General features: G+C 46.1%; 1 protein-coding gene across 1 annotated transcript; it reads right to left on the bottom strand.

The window, feature by feature from the left end:
• Positions 1-179: 179 nt before the first annotated feature.
• Positions 180-14,623, bottom strand: TGM4 (transglutaminase 4). The gene is made up of 14 exons (XM_079302638.1): positions 14,464-14,623; positions 10,988-11,167; positions 10,750-10,853; positions 10,305-10,434; positions 9,490-9,608; positions 8,034-8,141; positions 7,300-7,474; positions 6,681-6,819; positions 6,303-6,406; positions 4,805-5,056; positions 3,095-3,442; positions 1,609-1,778; positions 1,009-1,145; positions 180-522 (listed from the first exon to the last, which is right to left on the bottom strand). Exons 1-14 carry the CDS (start codon positions 14,477-14,479, stop codon positions 381-383), a joined length of 2,124 nt encoding a protein of 707 aa, XP_079158764.1. The 5' UTR covers positions 14,480-14,623; the 3' UTR covers positions 180-380.
• Between the last annotated feature and the right edge of the window lie 4,518 nt (positions 14,624-19,141).

The following is a 19,141-nucleotide window of genomic DNA, read 5'->3' as shown; positions in this document are numbered from 1 at the left end:
TCCCTCTGTGTGTCCTTCCATGTAGGACCACAGCGCTGCTGACCCTTCCCAGGCTCACACCCATCTCTGTCTGAAGCTGGTACCAACACAAGTTCCAATCCCTGGTCTGAGATGGGAACATCCCCTTGTGGATTCTGAGCCATCCCAATGTGAAAGTATCATCAAACCAAATCACACTGTCATTTTTCACAATCTTTATTGAACACAATTTACTGCAATCAATGCAACTGTGCCCTTAGGCCAGTTTAATTCACTTAGCTTTATGGCATTTTTGCTCTTTACTTTAAAAAGTACTGTGCAGCAATCGAGAAGGGAAGAAGTGCCAAATGATATAATACATTTAGCAAGGCCAACATTTGCAGGCAGACAAGGCACCAATCCTACTCGGTGATGGTGATGGCCTTCTCTGTAGAGATCCCTTTGATCTGGTTTGAGATCAGCTTGGCTACGATTTTCTTGTCTCCTAGTCTTGTCGGAGTGCATATTACTTCAGACTTCGCAATCCTGCCAGGCATTATATCCCTACGGACAAAGGGAAAACCAAAATAGTTACAGCACAAATTAGGGTTATTTGCCCCTTTTGAATGATTTCACTTAAAGAAAGAGTCACTGCATGTGTTTACGGTGTGTGTTTCCCTTTCCTCATGACCAGTGTGCAGCAAATGGGACCTGGCATGGTGGCAATTCCTGGTAGTCCCAGTGATCCTGGGGACCTTCCCCAGATTTCCCTATATTGCTGAAACACCAAATTCAGCTCTGAAGAAAGCAGCTGTGTTCACACTTATTGGGCAGCACAGCAGGAGCATGGAGGGAGCCCCTGTCATGCCCGTCTGCCCTGAGCCTGTCAACTGCCGTGTGGATCTTTCTGGCCAAATGTGGTGCAGTTTCAAACACACCTGGTAAGGGTCCCTCTCACTCCAAATTCACAACCGCTTCTTCAAGGATATTCAAAAAATAATAAACAGAGCAGGGTCCTGCCATGGTCATTTCATTGGCTCATCTCCTTACCCCAGCTCAAATGTTGTCATCTTAAGTATGCCCAAGCCCTCCACCAGAAGCTTGCAGTTTTCCAGGATCACATTCAGCTTGTTCTTGAAGACGAATGCACAGGTGAAGTCATTGTACAGTTCGGCTGTTTCTGGCATCTGGCAGAAGAGGAAAGAGAGAAACAAACCAAAGACTGGTGATTAGAGGGGTAATAAAGATTCCAGAGTTGCTGCAGGTTTGCTCACCACCAGCGTGGGGTAGGGACAACCCCTTTATATCCTTTCCACCCTCCCGAAGCTCTGTGTTTTCCCAGCTGGTTTCTCAACACATTTTTCCTTCAGGAGGGAGAGCTGTGGGCTTGGAGATTGGTCTTCTCCCATCCCCTTCTCTCCAGCAGCTCCTGCCTTTCCCTTTTAGATGGGGCAATAATAAAACTTCCATTTCATGGCTGCTTTCAACATTCAAATGAATGTTGAATATCCAAATAAGATGCCAAGAACTGAACATCCCAGGAGGCAGCTGTTTGGGAGATCCCCCTGGGAATGCTAACACCACCATGGTGCTGCAGTGAGCAGAGCTTTAACCCTTGTCCCCCAGGAGCCCAGCTGGTAGCTGCCTCACCTGGATAGTGATGGGGGGATACTGAAATCTCATTGAGGTCTCCTTAGTGAGTTTGTCGTTTGTTTCCTTGACCTCGGCAATGGCAGTGACAAGGATGAGCACTTCATCTTCCACAGAGGACAGTGTCTTCATGTATGCATCAGGTGCTATTTTCATGGGGATCTGCATCTCTGCAAGAACGAAAACACAACTTGATGCTTCATCACATGCCCAGGAATTGCTGGCTGGTGTCCCAGGTGTGGCATGAGCCATACTTGCTGAGCCCATCCTGCTTTCCCTTCAGGCCTAGTCCCTGCAGGGGGAAGTCCTGGCTGGGTGGGTGGTACATGGCACATGCAGGCCATGGGAAGCGTGGCTGAGTCCCACATCTCCCTGCTCAGACAAGCATTGGCTTGGGCTCACATGCAGCACCTCTGCAGCCCTGATCCCTGGCTGCCCAGGCACTCAGGAACAGGCAGAGGAGCAGGAAGTTGAGTAAATGTAAGCCTGCACCCCCGAGGGTTTCTCTGCCTGCTATGAAATTGCTACCTTTCCTTTCAGTTCAGATTTTATCTCTAATTGCCTAGACAACCTTCCAGCAGCTCAGAAATGCTACAAAGTCAGCTGTGCTGGTGCTTGAGTATTGCTTTAGCTGCAAAGCTTCCTGGCTTCTGGGAATAAAACCAAAAATGCCTGTCCTTTTCCCTAAGTGTATATATGCATGCATATATATATGGGGCTACTTTTGTGTGTCCTGCCATGCTGCATTTTGACAGCAACACTATATGAGTGAAAACACTCAGCACTCATCAGAAGCAAAGATTTTTTTTTTTTGTGAGTCATTCACGCTTGGAGTCAGCAGGGGTTGTTAATTATTTATCACTCATTAGTCTCCTGTTTAGCAAATTTCAGTTGCATTGCTTGGAATCAAAAATGCAACCCAGGTTTTTCAAAGATGTGCAAAGCAGAGCAGCAAGAAGCTCCAGGGATCAGCCAGGTAGGTAATTGCAAACTGGGAATTTGCTTGGGCAAAGAACTGAGAAAATAACTCTCGCCATTATCACCACCACTCAAATTAGAGCGGCAAACACAAGAACAAAAAAGGCTGAAATTTCCAGCCATCTAAATCCTGTGAGGGATCTGGTCCACATGGATGCATGCAAAGCCTGTGGTGGCATCTTTGATGTTTAGACAGTGAGGACAGGGGGGAGTTGCTTCAGCACATCTCACTCATGCCATGAAAACCTCTGTCTGCCCTCACTGATGTATTTCTAACTACCTCCTTGAAGCTGCAGCAGGGCCTTCATATTTTGGTCCCTGCTACAGAGGGATCCCAGTCTGTAACTGAGACTTCCAAATGCAGTTACAAGGGAGGAAGGTTCTAGGCAGACAATTTCTGCTCTTCACAAAGTACAGAGCCATACACTTGTCTATATTGAAGCCAGTACAAACCCCAGAGTGCCACAGTAAATTAGTCTACGGAACACAGCAAGCTTCCTGTGCTTACCAGATGGGCCTTCAATATTGATGGTCTCCTTGATAGTTCCAAGATTGGCCTGAACTTTTCCAGTATAGTACTGCAGCTGGCAGGAGCCAGTAAGGTCAACGGTCCAGTTCCCAGGAGCAGAGATCTTCACTGTGATGGCCATTTCAAGGGGATTGCCAGGATGCAAAGCTTCTGTATTGTTTATCTCAAGGTGGAGCCCAGTCTTGGTGACTGGCTCCTTCATGATCAAAGGCTGGATGTTCCCACCCAGTGCCTGTATAGTCGAAGCATAGCCTGAACGAGGCATCAATCCTGAAGGGCGTAGGAAGCTGTAAGCTCTTTGCATAGACATCCTTTCCTCTTTGGTGCCTGGATGAAGAAAAATAAGAGTGTCATCTGTATCTCAATCTCCTTACCCAGAGCTATCTTCTCTCTACTTATGCTTTTGCTGATAAGCAGAGAGGATGTCAGGCCACCTCCAGCCTCTGCTCAGAATAACTTCTTGGTTTATGCTACAAATCTAGCTGTAACATTCTGTACTGGAAGAATGTTCTGGAAGAGTCAATTTAGAGAATGGATACTCTTAAATATTTAGATTGCCTGATAGCCTGATATTTTTGCCCTGCTCACTGAGAAGGGTTTAACAGTCTAGGACAACACAGCTGGATTTTAAAAACTGTGGGGAGGAAATGTGGGATTTATTTATTTTTTTTTGGTCAATATGGTTTGGGGAATGGAAAGACGAAATGGAGAAGAATGAAAAAATAAAGCAAAGGTCAGTATGATGACTAAGTTCATCACTCAGCCCATTTCTTTCACTGCCTGCAAGCTTGCTCGTGTCCCTAAGAGCAGCCTATAGGTGTCACTGCGGGCATGAGGATGCCCGGGAGCAGGGCTGCCTCCCGAGGGTCTCCAGGCCTTACACGGAGTTTGCCACTGCAGCTACTCCTGCAGTTTTCTCCTGGAAACAACACATGCTATGGGGTGACCTGCATGATGGTGTGGGAGTCCAGGGTTTTTCCCTGACTCCTTTGGGGGTGCAAAAACCCCCCTGGCAGACCCCTCAGAGACCCCTGAGTGCTGCCCAGGAGCTGCAGGGGCTGGATTTGGCTCCTTGGGAGAATCTGCCCACATTGAGAGAAGAGACACAGAAAATAATGATGAGTAGAGTGTAAATCAGAATGTTAGAACATAGATAAATAGGTTTTCTTGAATGTTTATGATAAGGGACATGTGGCCAAGATGGAGAATTTGGGGGGTGGACACCTTTTCCTCCTTCTTCTCCATGTTATCCATGTTGGGTGACACGTTGGCACTCTTGGATTGGATGGGGTCAGGGCTGGACCATTTAATAAAATTGTATTGTATTGGTAAAATTTTGTAAACATGTAATACGTACTACTAACTATATAAGATAAGCCCCGCCTTCATCAGAGAGATTCCACCATGGATGCCAGGCTGAGCAGACCACTGCTGGCCAGGCAAAAAGTCCCAGAGATAACAAAAAATAAACAATCCTTGGGAAAAGAGAAAACTGTCTCCGGCAGTCTCTCTTCGGCGGCTTTGGGGAAAACCAGGGTTTGAACCACCTTTGTGTCCCTCTGGGGTGATCTCGGGGCAAAGGAGAAACCCCAGACTGGGACACCTGGCGTCCTTGGGTGGGCTCGAACCACCAACCTTTCGGTTAACAGTCTCCTCTTTGACACTACCTTAGAGGATGGGGGCTGTTACCTTCGGGGTACTTGTACTCCTGGGTGATGTCTACCCGCCTGTTCTGCCCCACAGCTTTTGTGCTGATGTTCTTGCCGATGGCTTGGGTCTCTATGCCAACCTTGAAGAACTTGTCCTTGCCGTTCACCTTCTTGACGACCCAGTAGACTCTGTCAGCGTTCACTTCCGCGTACACAAACTTGCTGTCGTAGGGCAAGTACACGTCTCCTTCCCGGACAGCCTTCACTGGGCATGGGCCACACTGGAAACGACCTGGAAAGAGCATTCCATGATAGCTGATTTACCAAACACCAGCAGCGACTCCAGTTTTTGCTCCAGACACACTCAAGCAGGAATCTGTGGCCACGGCAGTTAACACTTAGCAGTAGACAGTCCTCCAACTCAGGAATAAACTCCAAAATCTCTCATTTATCCCACAGCTGATTGGGAATGTTTTATAGATGACCAAGTTCTGATAGGAGCTTTTGCATATTTCCCCTCAGATAGTTTTAGCATTAGAAAGCCACAGCTTGGTTTTGATAAAAGGAATGGGACATAATGATGCCTTGTACAAACAAGGGCAATGTGTTTCAAAGAAGCAGATAAAAGAATGTAAAAGTAGCCATACAGGATGCTAAACATAGCTGGAACCAGTGGATAAACAGATAATGAGGAATATAGGGCCTTTTGTGGTAATGTTATGTGACAAGAAAAAACAGCACGTGCTCTAAGAGAAGTTCAAGGCAAGGTCACCTGTAACTCTGGGGGTACTTAGTGAGTATGGCTACCAGGGACCCCTTTGGATGACCCTCCAGAACCATAGAAGGCCTCCCAGTAAGAGGCAGATGCATGAAAATTAGTTCTAGAAGTGATGTTTCTATATTAGCCCGGCAGTACACTCTAATGGATATGTACGATCATGATGGAATAAATACCTTGTTGTAAAGTTCCATGATACACCCAATTAGAGGAGATATACTCTAGGTGTCCAGCATGCTGCAATAATGAAAACCTGCTTTCTAATGCTTCAAAATTGTCTTAGGAAGTTTCTTCCTTAGCCAATTTAATTATCAGGCTATGAAGTCAGCTGTGTCCAGATACCTGTGTTTGATCTCTAGGCAATATTCCACTTTCTGCACTTTCCTGAAGATTAACCTTTTGGTTTTATTCTACCCTCAAATTCCCTGAACCTGTGCAGGGAGTGTAGTTACCAATTTTGGTGGCCACTCCTCTCATCTACCAATTAACAGACTCATGACCCCAATGACTTAGATGTGCTCTACCCCTGAAACAACACTCATACTCCCACAAGGTTGGTTTTCTGCCTGCCAAGAAATGCTATTCCTTCCATTCTGGACTGAAGTGGCAGGAGTGAGACCTGTTGCTTTAGAGTGTCACTGCCCCAGTGCATGAAGTCATGCATGGGGAGTACCTGGTTTGCTGACTGGGAAGCATGTTTTTCACACAAAATGTCCCCACCTTCCTCAAAAATTGCAGAAGAGCCTTTCTAGGCTCCTACCTTGACTTTGCTCCTGAGGGGTTGAATCAATTGCCTGCCAGCCATCAAACCCATTTGGCAGGTCTGTTCTCTTCATCCAGACATCATTCCACACGTGGAAGTTCCTGCGTGCATTTGGGTTGGAAAGAAAAAGAGTGAGTTGTTACAGCCTGAAGAGTCATGATCTCCTCCCTTAATCCTTTAGTAAGGGCAGATTTAATGGGTATTTGTGGATAACCCCTGTGAAACCGCTGGCTTTCTCCCTCTCTTTCTCTCTTTCCCCCCTGGGCAACAAACCCTAGGCAATAGTGAAATTCTCAGAGGAATTGCTGAGGCTGGGCTTGGGGCACTGTGTAGGCAGCACAGGGTGTAGGAAGTGTTAGCCCCATTTGGCAGTACCAGACAGAGTCCAAGGACAACGAGTTCAGCTTTTCTCCTTTTTCGTTCAGGTAAATGTCAACTCTCAGGTTCTCCTCCGTGTCATGGGCCGCATCAAATGTGCTCACGCAGCGGGATGGCACTCCCAGGCAACGCATGACTGCAGCACAGACAGACAAAATACAAGGTGACACAATCCCTCAGACCAGTGGGCATCCTCTCATCTGATCCCTCTGCCCACCCAGGGTCCTCTAGAGCAGGTGCTCAGGACTGTGTCCAGATGGCTCTTGAACATCTCCAAGGATGTAGATTCCTGGTCCTGTTCCAGCGTTTGGTCACCCTCACAGTGAAAAAAGCTGTTTTCCCAGGTTCAGACAGAACCTCCCATGTTTCAGGCTGTGCCTATCACCTCTGGTCTTGTCACTGAGCATCCTTGAGAAGAGCCTGTCTGTGGCCCACTCCTTCCTGTCAGGGATTTACACACAAGGATCAGACCCCCAAAGCCTCCTCTTCTGGCTGAGCAGTCCTGGCTCCCTCAGCATCTCCTTACAGACCCTGCCACCTCTGTTGCTCAGAGGCATAGTAATTTGGCTTACTAGCACAGTAATTGGGAAGTCAGAGAAGGGGAGTCACTTTTCACCTGTGTTGAGGACTCCTGCAAAGACCCAGCACTGGCCATAACGGACCGGCTTCTTGGTTTTGTAGTACTTCTGCAAAATGGTGACACTCCCAATCCAATCCATAGGGGATGTTCCATTGATGTAAGTCCCTGACCAGTTTCCCATCACAACTCCGTTGTCATCATTGGCATTAACCTGCGGCCACACACACACGCAAAGGAGAAAAATAAAGGGATGAGGCTGAGTAAGGCTTAAACTTCAGAGTCTCTGCCCCCCCCGTGGCTTCCCAGCTGCTCCACAGCCTTGTGGGACCCATCAAGGCTGCTGGTGCTAGCTGGGGGCTCCCCTGGTTAGAAAACCTCTGCCTGGATACATAAAGGGAGGTAGCACCTCTGTTCAGGGCAGTAAAAATCAACTCTGCATCTTGTGTCTTAAATCATAGGGCTCCAAAAGGGTGCCACCACAGTGAGCAGTTACCTGCCCAAAACACAACCCTTGTGCTGGCCCCACCAACAAAACTGATGAGGAAGGACAACCACAGAGTCAGCTGCAAGCTTTGGAGATGGGAACATGCTGTATTTTTGTTTGGCTCTTCCCTCCACCCAAAAATGCCTCTGTCTCTTTGCTTGCGGTTTCCTAAAGGAATCTATTTCAGATGCGTCCTGAAATGGTGTTCCTGGTCCCAGGGAAAGAAGAGCAGGTAAGGAGGAGGGAAGATATGGTGGGGTAAAGCACTTCACTGAGAGAGGCTTACCAAAGCAGACATGGCTCTGGACACATTTGCAGGATGCCTTCTATCATTCAGGCTGAGCTTGCTTTTGTCCAGCAGATACATGCAGGCATCCAAGATGAATTCCTCAAACTGTTTTGGGGAGAAAACAGAGATATTTTTATATGTCTGTCTAAAACAGAATTTGCTTGTCACTGTAAAACGTACTTGGAGGAAAATGTATGACTAGCTCTAACTTCTAAACTTCCTTTATGATACTGAATTTCCAAGGCTATGGGGCCTCCCAAAGCTGTTCTCTCAGAAGGGCTAAAATGAAACTCAGCCTTGGAAGACAAAAGCCTGTCTTGAGTGTCTTGCAAACACAGTTGGAACCCGACCCAGCAATCTTTACTCCTGTGCACAAAAGTCACCAACGTCATCTCCCTGCAACTCTGCAAATTACTCACAAGAGTAATGAAAATTTGAGAAGTCTGCTGATAAGTACTCTATTGACATAGGTACAAAATGAACCTTGGAAAAAAGAAAGGTACGTAAATGCTAATTATTACAGGAAAGATTCCTAATTAGTGATTGTTGATAAAGCTCCCTGAGGTCCGGTTCAGAAAGATGTCAAACATCTGATCCAATGAAGTTTATCAGAATATCAATATAAATTCTCACTGCTTAACAGCAGAATGAATATTAGGGTAGGCACAGCCCTAGAGATGATGCCCTTTGGCACCTTTTGTGCCTTTTGTGAAGACAACAGTGTGAACACCTTGGCTGTACATTCTGCAGGTATCCTGCAAAAATTGTAGACTTATAAAGCAAAACAAAACAAACAGAAAAAAAACCCCAGATCTGAACATTTTTTGGTCGGGATTTCTGTCTGGATAGAGTGCAGGATACTCTGCTTGGGTGCCTGTGTGCTTTCTACAGGGTGCAAACCTGCTCTGGCATCCACCCCTTATCTTAAGCCCAAGTCAGTTTGACATTCTGCTCCTCTGGAGTTATCTCAGAGGCAGTTTGCAGGAACACCCGCCCTGAGAGAGTGGCTGATTGCGTCCTGCACACAGCTGTCAATGAAGGCACCACTTAAAAGGTGATAACCTCTGCCAGTAATTTTACCCTTTTTATTCTCAACTATGATGCAAGAGGTGAGATTTTTTTTCCCTATCAGCCCTCTCCATGCCTCATTAGCTGATTATCAACACCTCCAACTGCATGTGAGCATTCCCTTATGGGAATTTTTTCAGTCAGAAATACCCTGTCTTCAGTTTCCACATCCTTTACCAGGGGCTCACATGATCTGACCATAAATGTGCCACCAAACCCTGTTCTCAACCTGTGGGTGGGGAACATATGTAGGCACGAAGATTACTTTGAGAAGGTGAGCCCTCCCAGTAAATCTGGCAGGGTCATTCCAAGACTTTGAGCTACTCATGGCCTTCATGCCAAAGGGATGAAGGGTAATAGGGCTGGCAAGACAGCTGTGCTTTACCTGCCCAAAATTCCAGGGTCTGTCGTAGATGCTGTACGCAGACCCAACATAGATGTAGCCAGTGTCGTTGAGCACATATTCCTTCTTGTCTGCCTCATTGGCCATGTAGACAACATCATCTGGAGAAAAAACCCCAAACTCTCAGACATCAGGTAGTTTGCACATTCTCTATGAAATATTCTGTGGAAAGCTAAACTGGGACTATCAAGGATCTGCAACATTCACACCAATAGATGACCATGAAGCATTCCCATTTTTTTTGCTCCTATCATTAAAGAATTTCCTATAAAACTAATCTTTAATTTCCCCCTGTAGGTCCATTGCTATGTGACCACTCTGTAATTATTGCAAAAATTTTATTTCTGAACACTGTAGAGTACTAGTAGACAGCAGAGAGAACTGGGGAACTGATGTCTAGCAACCACACAGTTTTTTTATTCGGGGTTTTTTTTTTGGTTTTTTTTTTTTTTTTTGGTTTTTTTTTTTTTTTTTGGTTTTTTTTTCGGATCTAAAGCCAGCTCAGTTCTCTCAGTTAATTTTTGGCTGGCTCAGGAAAACAGAGAGGGATGATGCAGAGGTCCAAACAGACAGGACAGATAGATGTCCCTCTATGTCCTGCCACTGGAGAATATCCAATGAGAAGCTGTCTCATTGCTATTGCCCAGCTTCCCAGTGGTTCCACGAGGATGCTGCTTACAGTGTTTTATGAGGAAAAAACAATGTATGTAAGAAAATAAGGAAAATATGAGGCAAAATTTCATCTGAGACAATCCCTGGTAGCAGTAATTATCACTCCCAAGTGCAGGACCACTCACCTTCACACCAAGGATTGAACAAAAGGTAGATGGTACCATTGTCAGGCTTGTAAGTGTTAGTTTCAGTCTTCACATGCAGGTTGTATTTTCCCACAGGGGCATTTGGTGAGCTGGTGACAGACAGCAGGCACTGAGGAGACAACAAGGACAGATGGCATGAGGGACATCCCACCATGGCCACAGGCACGGCACGAACATGGTGCCACAGATCTGGCATGAGTGGCAAGGCTGGGGGCCATGGAGGTCCCTGCAGGTAAAAGGGGAAGGCAGTGGGATAGGGCAAAGCGTGTGCATGGAGGGAGCAGTGAACCAAGCAGGACAAGGCTGCTGTCCATCTCAAACCATAGGACTAAGGGAAAGTGGGACAGGGGCATGAGGATGCTTTGCTCTGTAGCTTCTGATGGGCTTGGTGCTGGACATTGGGCTCCTTGCCCACGGGCTCTACCTCTTTGCCATTCTTCTTAACAAAAGAGATTTTCCACCCATTGAAATCCTCTCGCTCCGGCTTCAGTGACAGCAGGCTCCCCCTGTTTTTCATTGGATTTTCACCTAGAAACAAACCCAAGACAATATGTGTGAGGGTTGTACAGGTCTGCAATGCCTGTGCAGTGCCAGGAAGGGGCAGCTGGGTGCTCCTGGGGCTCTCTGGCTTTGCCTGGTGCCGCGGAGGGACTGCTGCTTACTAATGCCAAAGCGCAGGGACAGCTTGTCGGCAGGCCGCAGCTCCCTGCTGAGGCTGAGCTGCACGAGGAAGGGCTGCCCGCGCCGCACCACCAGGTTCTTGATGTTGTACCCCTCCGTGTGGTGCTGCTGGGTGTTCTGGCTCTTCAGAAAGTCAATCCCAGTGACCGTCAGACTCATCTCTGGAAAGACATCAGGAGAAAAGGAGAAAGGAAAAAAGAAGAGATTGATGGTAATTTTCTCAGTAAAGACAGTTTTCTTCTTGTTAATGCAGCCCTGTGAGACATCAAAATATCTAGAGTAACAAGTTGTCTAGAATAAAACAATATAAAATAAAATAAAATTAAAAACAAAATTAAAAATACTCAGAGGCAAACCTCAGACTCCCTTGGCAGACATGGATGGAGGAGGAGGCAAAATAATGCTGCAGCAGCTCAGGGTCGGATAGTCAGAGGGCAAGGCAGGAGCTTGTCCCTGCTCTGGATGGATTGCTGTAGAACACTCACCACAGAGCACTGCCCCCCTTCATAACAACTGCTGCTTTTCCCATTTGGCTTCAGCACAGATTTACTCCCCAGCAAGAATCCCTTGCAAGTGCCTTGCTCCCATTCATTCCCAACACAGCAGCTAATTTTTAAGACAAAGTATTAAAATGACAGGCTCGTCTCCTGCAGCTCTGGATGGGAGCAGGGCCAGGAAAAACCTCAGCATCTCTGTGCCCAGTGGCTCGTGGATCAGGGCTGTGGCATAGGAGTGGAGCTCTAAGAGGCACAGCCCAGTGAGACACTTGAGCAAAAAGAAAGTCCTCTGCTTTGAATGATGATGGGGATTTGGGGGTCACTGCACCAGGCTTTGGCAGGCTGCCCAGTTGTGACAGGAAAATCCAGAGCATGCTGGAATGTGGCTGTACTGTGGGAGCGTTTTCTGTCTTGTCTTTCTGTCTTGCCCATTAAATATGCTCAAAGGATGAACTCTGTGTGAACAGTAGGGAGTAACAATACCTCATAAGCACTATTCTCATGAGTGATTCAGATGAAGACATGGGAGAGGCAAAAACGGCTTACGGTAACTTTGAAATTAGCAAGTCAAAAGCATAATGGCTGAAGAGATTAATTCACCAAATGTCTTGACAGATTTGCATGGTACCTGGCAACCATGTTAATTTGAGTATCAACAAGAGCCATCTCTAATACTGAGGAGACTGGACTCTGCTGGTAGCTGGTATGGCATGAGAGATGCCACAAGCAGGGCTAGTCCCAGGGCAGGCTGAAATCAGCGGCACACTTCCTACTGCAACCTGTGCTGAGCAGCAACTGCAGCCTTGAGTAAACACCCATGGATTCCCACCAGACTACTACCTCTGAGTATTTCTTCTTAGTAAATATATAAAACATATTTATCTTGATTACATGAAATTCACGAGTATCTTTTGTTAACCAACTTAATCTTCGAGTGCTTTTTGTTTGCTTGCTGCATGCCAGTTGCCAGCCTTGGGTTGATGTTTTGCGCAATGGGGTGTGTATGCATTTATGTAAAAAAAATTCAGCTGGAGTTAGCTGCTTAACCCTCCTGAGGACAAAGAGGAAGTGCATCTTCCTCAGCATTAAGAAATCTCCAAAGACTACAGATGCTCAACCTTGTTCTTTATGGAAAAGCCTGGTGCTGGGCTGAGACGATAACAGAAAGCCATGGTCGTGGGAGAAGGTTGCAAAGGGATGTGAGAGTTAAAAGCATAGAATAGCTGTGGGAAAGGGCCTAGGAAATCCATCCTTCCAGCACTTCTTAACTTAAGGACTACATGTCCATCCCATTTCTGGACATTACCAGTGCTGTCAACTTCTGTTGACAGGATGCACAGGGAAGATTTACTGACAACAGCTGCCCTGGAATATGGCCTGACCGTGCTGAGCACTGTGCCAAAGACCTGTCTCCACTCAGCAGTGCTGGTCAATTGTGCTGCATTTGTTTGTGCAAACACACCTGTGATACCCTGTGATCTGACTGGCACAGTGTCCTGTGCCAAGGAATGCTTCAGAGTGAGCCAGTGGCGCACCCATCACCACATCCCAGGGGGCTTGGCCACAGCTCGTCTTCTGTGGGCAACCCTCACCTGCTGCTTTGCCTTCCTGCCTTGGGCACAGAGCTGAGCCCCCCCCACACCTGCCTGCAGGAACCTTGGTTTGCCAACATGGAAATTAATGATTTACAGAAGAGCTGAGTATACCTGGAACGTGCCCACTCACAGGACAGAGGCTTAGGCTGTGAGAGGCAGTCCTGTCTGTGCTCACTCCTGTGCCAGGCTAGAAGCAAACCCAAAAGCTCAAATGCTGTCAGATTCCTTCTCCTTTTTTAATAGAAAAAAAAAATGCAAGGCAGTATTTTGTCTCCTAGTTCCATGATTTATCCAATATAGAGCCCCTTCCTATGCTAACCCACAAGTCCCATTGCATTGCTGCCTGCTGGAGAGATGTTTAGAGCTTCTAGAGAAGGGTAATCAAAGACGGCATTTGAGGCCTTGGCACTGGTAAATATGTGGGGCTTTTTTCCCTCATGATGAGGAGGTGATGGGGTTTAAAAAATCTATATAGAACAGGGTATTTATAGTATATCTGGCTTCAGGGGGAACAAGGGCTGCTCAGAAGGACAGAAGAGAATTGGGATGGGAACTGAAGTTTTTCAAGAGAGAACCTAATCTGGATAACTTTTGCCCAGCCTCCAGGCAAGCACTCATGCACATCCCAGAGATGTGAGATCACATCCCGATGATGCTGCTGTCCAAGATTCCTGGAAAATTTCAGCTCATCCACACTCAGAGTACAAAGGTTTGAAATTGAGGGACTCAGATCAGTATCAAAAGACCCCTCCCCTCCTGCAGGCACCACCCAGTCCACACGTGCATCTGCTCAGCTACATCCCAAACTCCAGGGGTTTTGGGCATTCTGGAGCTGGACTGGGCTGGGCAGTGGTGCTCGTTCAGCAGCTGCTGCAGGATTGACCCAGGCACCTTTCTAGGTGACAACAGGGCAGGCTAGACAGCCATGGGAGAGAGCTCAAACCCCAAAAAACTCCTCCTTATTTTGAAACTTCCATCAGATGTTATCAGCCATCACTAAAGAGCAATAATCTACATGATAACATAGCCTGGGAGAAAGAAATTATTTTAATATTGATGTGGGACAAGTTTAAAAGAGCTGCATTCCCTTCCAATTATCACTGACAGAACCACATGTCTACAGGTTGAAGAACAGTGATGAAAAATGAGCTGTGTCTTGCAGTTAGTTTACCAATCTGTCAAAAGCAGAATTTGAACAGCCAGAGCAAACTGATCCCCTGTGAGCAGTGCTGGCACCAAAACTTCTTTCCTCAAGGTGTCACCCAAGGCAGTGAGAGGGGTAAGACCCTCTGGAGCCATCATCCTCCCTGCAGGAACTTGCCAAACTTCACACCTGACATACCATATTAAACATTAAAAACTCACCAGTATTGCTGAACATGGTTCTTGTCAGAGTTTCTATCTGAGATGCTTGCGATGCCAGCAGCTCCCAAGCTCCTGAGTAGCCTCTGCCACTTACTTCTGAGTGTGGAGAAGGAAGGCAGGCTGCCCTTTTTATCTGTGTCTTGCTCTGAGGTGTCAGCAGGTCCACTGCCAAGGGGTGGTGTTTCAAGAAAGGAAGTTCCCGTGGAAAAAAAAAAAAAAAAAAGACTACAACTCCCTCTGCACATAGTCAGACCCTGAAAAACAGCGAAACTTAAATCCCAGCTCACATGGAAGGTGAATTTGCACAATCAGATGACAAGTGGACAGACCCTTCACTGACAAACAGTAAAATCACAGGCTAGGTGAGTAACAGGAGTTCACCTATGCCCTAATATCCAGGTCACCAGGACTGCAACTCCATGGCTAACTTTACAAGAAAGCCCACAGACATTTAATCCTTATGAGAATAGAGTTTCCCATTAGGACCAGTCTAATACCCTTTTAAGTTAATGAGGTTTTTGTCATCACATTTGGGACAGACTTGGACCTGTGAGCTAAAATCCAGCATTTATACATGTGAGTTGAAAAGCTGAAGGATCCTAGCACTGGCCCCCTCCCCACAGGATGAGGTGGACATCAAGGGACATAGCCCAGTGGGAGCACTGAATGGGAAAGTGGAGAATCAGGCTATATCCAGGAGGAGAAAGAAATGTGGTGGAACAGGAGCTGTTTGCTCTGCCAAAGGTCTCTGCCAGGACATGGTTAAACCCCACATACCCCACTGGTGACCAAAGATGGAGAGATGAGTCTACACCACAGAGAGGAGAGCTGGTGGTATACGGGCCATCAGTGACATGGGCACAGTGTCCAGAAAGAGATACAAATGTCCCCAGGCACCCAGAAATGTGGAAGTGGCTCAGCTGTGGGAGCAGCCTCAGCCTCCTGATGCCTCCCTCAATGGCAGCAGCCCAGGGATCAGCAGAGTAGAATTCTGTTTGCAAGGCTGCCATGTCTAAGTTCTTCTAGGTTCTTCCTAAAGAGGATCTGCCTGTGGAAGCCTTCAAAGGCACCGGCTTTTCTCCATGGTTTACCTAAGTAGGTATTTCCTTTAGAAGGACTGTTTTCCTTGGTGAAGACGAGGAGCTGAGTTAGCAGATGCCACCCTCCGAACATGTCGCTGCTTGCTAGCAGGTGCACGTTGGGTGTCCTTGCTTGAGAGCATGACTAGGGCACCACAGGGCACTGAAGGTTCAGCACACATCCATAATCTTGCAGGACATCTGCAAGAACATCTGAACCACCAATGTTCTTAGCAGACGGAGCATCACCCACTATTCAGCACCAGACAATGCGCTGGCAACGACATATTTCACCACTGACAAAAACACTGCAGCCCTGGTTTACCTTTCTGTGTTGCTTTTATTCTGCATTTCCTTCCTCCTAGAGGGTGAAATACATTTTTGTTTAGAAGCAGTATGGGAAGAAGTAAAGTATACACGGAATGTCAGTACAACAACATAACCAGTAATGCATGTAACATTTATGATGTATCTTACTGTTTTCCACTTAACCACATCAGCTAAAGTCACTTAGCTGATGACAGTAGCTTCCTAATCTAGTCTCAACCTGTTTGATCCATCATTCTATGCTTGGTTGGAGGCATCTTAAATTGTGTTGACACAATAGTCCTACAGCAAAATTACAGATTTTGCAAACAGGAACAGATTTATGTTGGTAACACTCTGCTTCTGAAAAAAAAAAAAAAATTCTAGATATGTGCTGGAGGGTAAGCAAGGGAAGCAGGACATGTATTCACCAGGGACAGTCATACTTCCACCTCTGTGGAGTTTTGCAAAACCTTGATTTCAACAGTGTGCATGTCCTGACCCTCACTTTAAACCTCAGAGTTCAATGAAAGATTGCAAAAATCCCACACGTGTGGGTTCTGCCCTGCCATGAACCTACTCCATCTTGGAAGATGACTTACCTTTCCTTTGGGTGGGGAGGGAGGGGGTTTGGCCATTGGGGCATGGTTTCAGTTCTGCTTTTGCTTCATGCAGCTGCTGATCTAGCCTGTTATCTTTCTCTACACACTGGCAGTATCTATTAAACAAAACTAAACGTGGCATATGGTACCAGGACACAACCTTTCGCCCCTGGCTAGTACAAGCTTGCCCTGCCAGGAAAGGCCATTGAACTCTATAATACTCTCCAAGAGCTGTTGGCAAGGTCTGAGAAGAGGAATTCCAGCTTAAACTACAGGAATGTTTTTAAAAGACATAGTTTCAAGTGTTTTCATGTTGCCAACAGGCAATCTCTGTCTTTACAGGCATATTTCCTTCTGTCATTGCCAGTCAGAATGGCTGGCTATGGTTCAGCATCATGGCTTTTTTCTTCTTGGTGAACCAATGAAAAACACCAGCCCATTTTAATTTCTTTTCTTTACCCCTATACAGTTATAACAGCTAATCACTTCAATCTGTCCCATAAAACTATACTCCTTTAATTAACAGTAGCAGGAGATGTTTTTTCTTCTACAGGTTATCTCCCTATTCCAAATAATTTCAGCAATTTATTTCCCAGCTTGCAAAATAAGACAACAGAGGCGGTCAGTCTTATCTGCTTCTGTCTGTTGCAAGGTCACCTTATTAGCTGGAACAAGAAGGTAATAAAATGCAAACAAATAAAATAAATTCCCCAGTGGCTGCTCCCCTATTTACTAAGCTTGCCCTTTGTCTCAGGTTTTGTTTATTTTGTGTATCAAAAATGACAAAACAAGTCAAACTTCCAGAGCATGACCACAGGTATTGATGCCAAGTAGGAAAGATAAATCCTTGGCTTTACATTTTCATTCATTTGCAACCCCATGAGAAACTGCCTTTTATATCAGCAATTTACTGAGCTACATTTTTCATAAACACCCGAGGCTTCAAGTTGCATTTGTTTTGTCGGGTTTTTTTTCCCTATGTCTAGTCAGAGTAACACTCAAAATAAATAACAGCTCAAAACCAGCACAGTTTCCTTTTTGGCGCTCGGGACAGATGAACTCATCCTCTCAGCCTTCCCACGGGGCTGCTCTGAGGTGTCAGAGGTGTCCTCCACTGCCCACAGCAGGACTGCTCCCATGTGCACCACCTAGGAGGTGTTGAGTCCTGCCTGAATCACAGCCCAGGGAATGATAAGTAGTGAGAAATCTTGGGGATGTCAAAGACCAAAAAAAAGCACAGATGGAGAACAGCTGAGGATCTGATCCATTTCTTTTGAGCTGGATTTGAGGTGCTACGTCAGTCCTGCTCTCACAATTTCATTAAGCTGTACCTCAGTCTTTAGGAATGTCCTAGTATTGAGACAGATTATATCCACACAATGATTCTGACGTGCCAGTGCTGCTGTTATTCTGAAAGAAGCATTGATTTGATCCACTTCTCACTCGCATACTTTGACCATGGACCATGACAGTGGTCTGTGCCCACAGGGCATCTCGTGTATCCAGCAGGCAGATTCACTTCTAATCCAACATGAGCTGACTTGTGGCAGGCATCGGACGTCAGGGGTTGATGCAAGATGGCCAAGCCCAGATCTTAACTGATTCCGACTCATCTAGCCCCAGATACCTGGTAATGAGCTTCTCACAGGCAAATACCAGAGAAGTGATTGATGCCAGTATAATTATTATGGAAATTCCACTGTTTCATAGAATCATGAAATCATAGAACATCCTGAGTTGTAAGGGACCCACAAGGGCCCTTCCTTCTAACTGAACACTGAAAGAGGCTTTTTGGACCTAAGTTAGGGATATAAGTGACTGTCTTTGGGAATTTACCTGCCAAAGGAATGAAAACTGTATCACCCTGATCCCAACCCAGCTCTGCTCCTGAAGAAGGCAAAGACAGAGATCAAACAGCCATCATACCTCCACATATATCAAACATAGACTCAGGCAAAGCACTCTCCCTGCCCTGAAAGAGAAGTTCTGTGGGCCCAAAACCTGAGGTTTTAGGCTGTTGAAAAATGAGAGAGCTGCTTTAAGAGCAAGCCAAAATGCTATAATGTTAAAATATTTTTAAAGATCCCTTTCCTGGCTAAGGTACAAAAGGCAAAATTGAAATATCAATCTAGATATACGGAACAACAACATGTGAGGGTTGAACCTGGAATTTCAGTACTATGACTTCTTGACCCTCAGTTCTAGTTCAACTGTTGCAGCAGAAACACTGAAATACACCAGTGCTGAGATATTATGTATTAGTCTAAAACCAATCAGCATCAGGTACTTCTGCTTCTTGGGAAAATACTTCACAATTTGGTGCAATAAATTACCAAGAAAGGTCTCCATCATGTCATCTTTTCCTGACAGCAGCTTTTTAAAAAACATTTGCCCACTTTTTGAACCTGATGAGCCAGCTAGCCTCTGCCACTTCCTGCAGGAAGTCCCTCAGCCGAATGACACACTGTAAGAAGAGGAAGTTCCTTTGCATTTGATGCTTACTGATTTCCTTTGGGGCTCCCATCATCATGGCAGAGGAGAAAATTGACAGATTACTTTCTCCATTATACCAGCTTACTTTCTTCATGCAACTCAGGGTCTTCTCATCACCTTTTACAAAGCACCATGGTCTCTTTTGCAGTCTGAATGGCCCTAGCCTGCTAACTCTCTCCTCACACCTTCATCCCATCC

This window comes from Erithacus rubecula (genome assembly GCF_903797595.1).
Source record: "Erithacus rubecula genome assembly, chromosome: 3".
Taxonomy (NCBI): domain Eukaryota; kingdom Metazoa; phylum Chordata; class Aves; order Passeriformes; family Muscicapidae; genus Erithacus; species Erithacus rubecula.
Note: the sequence above shows the minus strand (reverse complement) of the source record. Positions and strands in the feature narration are given on the sequence as shown.

Bases quoted from the DNA above. Each gene is read 5' to 3' on its own strand.
- TGM4 (XM_079302638.1), bottom strand. The intron at 6,820-7,299 runs GTGAAAAGTGAC...TCTGTGCTGCAG, and splicing joins TGCAGGAGTCCTCAACACAG to TCATGCGTTGCCTGGGAGTG. The intron at 1,779-3,094 runs GTAAGCACAGGA...TCGTTCTTGCAG, and splicing joins CAATATTGAAGGCCCATCTG to AGATGCAGATCCCCATGAAA.